Here is a 5638-nt window from a genome sequence, read left to right as displayed (position 1 = left end):
TTCTGTAACTATGGGATTTTCTGTCCCGGATAATAAAATAATATAATAATAATACCGACAGTTTCTGGCAAATATCTCGGCAACGAAGGTCGAGCCGTGGTAACATGTATAGGAAAAAGTTGTTCAGAATCATGTCCCCGGCAACATATCCAAAAATAATTGAAATCGATGAGGAAACACCAGTTCTGCATAATTACCTTTTTTTTTTATTCGAAAGTTTTATTCGAAAGTTTTATCTCTCACTTTCGAACAAAGAATTCTAAGAAATTGTGGAGATAGTCGCCGGGCTCCTCAATAACCAGGGATCGGCGGGGCTCGAGGTACCACTGATGGAGGGGAACATCTACAGGAACGGTGGTTGTGTTGCGTAAACTGCGCATGCATCAGTCACGCGCACGTAACCAACTCCTTCGGATTCACGTTTCACGTTCACGGTTCGCGTTTACGTTTTTTGTAACGGGCAGTAGGATTTTGAGTTGTGTTTGTGTTTGTGTTGTGTTTGTTGGTTTAGTGTGGAATGAGTGACACTCTAAATGTGAATATGCAGGATGTGGAAGAAGATATGGACAATAATTCTCCGTTTCGTCCACGAAAATTACGTCCGTCCGCAAGGAGATTTTCGAAACGGAAAGTACATCGCCAAAAGAGAAGATCTTCAGCCCTTCAGAAGAAACAAGAAAACGAAAAAACGGCAGACGACACTGCCGTAGGACATTCAGAAGAAGTGGCCGAGGAACGTATGGTAGAGGAACCATCAACATCCGATGGACAAAATCATACGTACCAAGAGATAATGCACTCGCCATCCGATGAAGACACTGATACGGCCAGTTTGGGAGAAACTGAAGAGGCGCTTCAAGAATTTGATGTTGAAAGTAACGAAGAAGAAAACTTCGTTATAGAAAAAGTTGCGAAGAACGAGTCGCAAGAGCAATCGCGTCTCCTAAATAGCAACGATGTAATGAATTTTCAAAATGTGCTTGCTCAATTGCAGAAAATAGGTAAACATGCAAAACATAGGGAAGACTGCGGCATTGAACACCTACGAATATCTGGTGTGAAACGGTGTGGCTTCAAGAGCATCTTCAGCGTAATGTGCACTTTATGCCATTACAAAGCTGAAATCCACAATCAATCGAACGAAGCCGAAGAAGTGGATAGCAATCAGGGCGCCGTTAATGCAACAATTTTATGTGGAGGCAGTTATGCTCAGTTGGAACACACTTTTGCAGGAGTGAACATACGTTGCATGTCGAAGAAAGAATTCGTGAAGAATCAAGATGAATTCGTCAAGTCCGCAATTGCCGCTGCAGAAGAAGAGATGTTAGCAGCGGCTGAAGAAGAAAAACGTTTGGCGATTGAGAGAGGCGACGTTCTTCCCGGGTCAGGGACCCCTCACATCCCCGTTGTGGCCGACGGAAGCTGGATGAAGAGATCCTACCGCAGTGGATGTTACGATTCTGCGTCTGGAGTCGGCGTGATAGTTGGCTATCACACGAAAAAAGTATTATTTTACGGCGTTCGGAACAAAGTTTGCAGAATTTGTCGGATTGCTGCGAAAAACGAGAAAGAACCCCGAAAGCACACATGTTTCAAAAACTGGAAAACATCTCGAGCATCGACTGCTATGGAAAGCGATGCTATAGTAGAAGGATTCAACACTAGCGTAGAAAAACGTGGGCTCGTTTATTCTACACTGATTGCTGATGGGGACAGTAGCGTGTATAAGAAGATTATTGATGCGGACCCATATAAGAGACAGATTCGTGTAAAAAAGATTGAATGCACGAATCATTTGTTGCGAAACTTTTGCACAAAAATGAAAGCGATTGTAAAAAAGACCACATCTGGACCATTGAGACAAACTGTGGAAAGTAGCATTCGCCGGATGCGCACGGACATCGTGAAAGCCGCAAAGTTTAGATACAATCAGAATGTATCAATCGACGAGAGAACGAAGAATTTGTATGGCGACATACAGAATGTTCCAAGCCACGTGTTTGGTGAACACGCAGAGTGTGCAAGACTAGAATATTTCTGCGATGGAAAGAATAAAGAGAATGAGAAAAACATCGTTCCAGACTTGATGAAAATTGGAGTGTACCAGGACGTGAAAGAAATACTTCGTCCACTATTAGCTCATGCGGAGAGCTTACTCTATAATACTACTAATAACGCTGTGGAAAGTTTGAACGGACTAATTGCCAAGTACACTGGCGGAAAAAGATTAAATTTCGCCGAAAGAGGATCTTATACAGGGAGATGTGCTGCTGCTGTCGTGGAGTACAACAGTAACCAAGTGCACTCGCGATTGGATGCGGTTATGAAGAAGAAAACGCCCGAGGTTGTGCACCAAATGGAAGAAAAGAAAAAGAAAGAAAAGGAAAAGAAAGCTGCAAAACAGAAGGAAACGAAGGCTGCGCGATATGAACGCAAGCATTTGCCCTCGCAGAAAGATTGTGATTATGGACAAAATGCACAGAAGCCAGACATGCCATCCGAAATGTACGAACTGGAGCGGGAAAAGCATATGCAAATGCTCAGTGACTGGCAAGAGAAAAGACATGCCATTGAAGATGAAACAATCGGACAAGCAAAGAACCGCAAATGGTTGCAGTACAGGTCCAAATTGTTGACAGCATCCAATTTTGGACAAGTGTGCCGTCGCCGACCTGACACGCTTTGCGCAAATACAGTAAAATCAATTCTTTATCCAAAGATAATTAGTGCACCCGCGGTGGAATACGGGAAAGAATGCGAGAATATTGCTCGCGAAGAATTGAAGAAGCAATATACAGATATTGCGGAATGTGGATTTTTCATCGACAGCTGCATCGCCTTCTTAGGAGCTTCACCGGATGGAATCATCGGTCAAGAGGGTATTTTGGAAATCAAATGCCCCAAATCAGCGGAGAACTTTACGCCTGAAGAAGCTATTGAACAAGTTCCCGCTGTCCGGCGCATGTTCACGCGTAACGCAGGTATTTCAATAAGTAAAACGCATCACTATTTTTATCAAATACAAGGCCAGTTACACATTACTGACAGAAAGTACTGTATATTTTGCCTTTGGACCCCGAAAGGGTTGAAATCTATAAAAGTAGAGAGAGATGATGCGTTTTGGAAAAGAGAAATGGAGCCAAAACTTGTTCAATTTTATTTAGAATGCATGCTACCCGAATTAATAGATAGTCGGCACAATAGGTGCATGACTATTCGGGAGCCACAATTTATTCTAGCAGAGAGAGCGAAAGAAAAACCGAAAAGCTTGAAAAAGCGAAAAAGGTCTCCCTCCAGAAATAATGAAACTATTATAACGGCCCGGCGTCGCACCGCGTTGTAAAGCGCGGTACCACTGACCCCGTCAGTGGTGACAAGTGCCAGCGATGGCACTTTTACTCGCGGATCATATGATCACGCGAGTCGATCGACGCCGCCGTCACTTCCCCGAAGAAGTGAAGAAGAAAATAATAAATTTAATTCACCCTTTAATTTTTTCAGACACATTTCTAAGTTCACAGCGGAGCTGTTACTTTTTGACCCGTCGGGTAACCGGCTACCCGGAATAAGTTCAAGCCATTGAATGTGGTATTGTTCGATCATTTTTACCTAATATCAAACAATACCATAGACAATAAAGCATTCAATTCCTTGAAGTTGTTTCGGGTAGCCGAGTACCCGACGGGTAAAAAAGTAACAGCTCTAGTTCACAGGAGCAGACAGACGGAATCGGGCTCGATCAAATGCGCCAGGTTGATTCACACGGGCCTCGCAGGTATACATGATTTTCGACGAATTATTGAAACAAATTTTTACTTTTATATAAAACTTACAGAAATGTCTGCGATCATTTGTTACAGGCGGATTCTTTACCAAATTACTGCAAACATGGTTTATGGGACAGTAATGTCAGGACAAATGGAATGATAAGTACCATATTTCAGGTAAAGTTTAACAGCTTATACATCTGCAGTAAAATTTTGTACGTTTACAAAACTACAATTAAGTATTTCCTAATGAACTTCATAATGTGTTACAGATCCACACTGCCTATGTCATCTTTCGGTACGAGCGACCTAAGAAAATTGTAGGAAGACCGTCAAAGAAGAAGAGGAAATACACCATTTTTATCTGTCCATTTCAAAGGGGCGAAAGCTTGAATGTCGAATTTCAATTCTCCAATGAAGTTGGATTGATTTATTGTAATGACTATAACTTGATTAGAAACAAAAAAAATATAAAAAAATGTTCTGTTAAACGATTTTGTCAAAAAGGCACTAACAACTAAAAAATACTTCTAGTGTTGTGCTACAATTTCGATGGTGTTTTTCAACTTTAAATAAAAACGTGGTTCAGAATAGTTCATAACAGAATATGAATCAATTTAGTATAGCCTCAAGTGTCGAAATGAATTTGTTGCGAGATATCCTGCTCCACGATTTTATGTGCAAATACACCATCGAAATTGTAGTATAAGAAAATAATTATTTTTTACTTTTTAATGCATTTTTCATAAAATCGTTTATTATAAATTTTTTAATATACTTTTTCTAGTTTTTAGTGTTTGTGGATTTACATTACTCTTATTGCTGTATGCAGTTTAACAGTTTGCTTGAAGAATGGTTGATTTATTGTTATGGGTTATTATTTCTTGGTGACTAGGTAATTTTTTCACCCACTCGGAGTTTTTTTCATAATTTTGTATTGTCAACCAAACTACGCACCTCTGCAAAGTTTCGAGGGAATTGGATGGTTGGAAGTGGTTTAAAATTGAGTTTCCAGATTTGAATCAAACAAACAAACAAACAGAGGATCGTAGCTAAATAATATCGTTTAATGGGACATTCCCAAATATCAGTATTGTTAGTACTGAACTCTGGTTTATATTGATAAATTTTTACAACCGTGGAATAACAATTCCGAAGAAAACCATGTACAAAACTATTATTGAAACAGACAATTCTTGTTGATATAAAAGATATTTGATGTATAGTTAGATGAAAAAAAAGCGGCATATGTTTTTAGAAGAATTACAGCATTCATAAATTTCATTACGATCGGCATGTTACACTTCGGTGATGTACCTTATTCAAATTGTATGCTTTGAATTTGCACATTGATTGTACATAGTATTGCATCGTTCTATGTATAAATAAATACTAAATTAGTATTGTTTCATTGACATGTTTCCTAACTTCACTACTCAACCTCTCTATCTTTCAATAGTGCTATCCTCCTTTACGTTCAGCGAGGCTCTGATGCTAGACGCAGGAATTGGCGGGCTCCAGCTACAGCTGATGCACGAGGAAACACCTACAGCGGTGGTTATATGTGCGTGACTGACGCACCGCAGTTCCCCACACATAACCACCGCTCCTGTCGATGTTCTCCCCTCCATCAGCGGTACATGGAGCCCGGCGATCGCTGCCTAGACGCAGCTCTCGTGCCGTATTCCTCCAAGCTTCTCAATAGAAGGAGCTGTGGCAACAGCGCGGCAGAGACGGAGACAACAGAATATGCGGCAACTATGCTGTCAAAAATTCGTCTACGTAGAGTATCGGTAGATGTCACCATTGTACAACTTCTTTTTACCGACCGCAGTAGTTTCATTAGGGTCCGTCTGTTTACAAGGGCGCTT

The 5638-nt window shown here is 40.8% G+C and overlaps 1 protein-coding gene across 1 annotated transcript; it reads left to right on the top strand.

Annotated features, from left to right (window-relative positions):
• The first annotated feature begins 307 nt into the window (after positions 1-307).
• LOC143367962 (uncharacterized) lies at positions 308-4863 on the top strand. Its single transcript, XM_076810243.1, has 3 exons — positions 308-3775; positions 3861-3944; positions 4040-4863. The coding sequence occupies exon 1, from the start codon at positions 518-520 to the stop codon at positions 3341-3343; it is 2826 nt and encodes a 941-aa protein (XP_076666358.1). The 5' UTR covers positions 308-517; the 3' UTR covers positions 3344-3775; positions 3861-3944; positions 4040-4863.
• Positions 4864-5638: the final 775 nt, after the last annotated feature.

Source organism: Andrena cerasifolii, chromosome 4 (assembly GCF_050908995.1).
Source record: "Andrena cerasifolii isolate SP2316 chromosome 4, iyAndCera1_principal, whole genome shotgun sequence".
NCBI lineage: Eukaryota > Metazoa > Arthropoda > Insecta > Hymenoptera > Andrenidae > Andrena > Andrena cerasifolii.
This window is presented reverse-complemented; position numbering and strand designations above follow the sequence as displayed.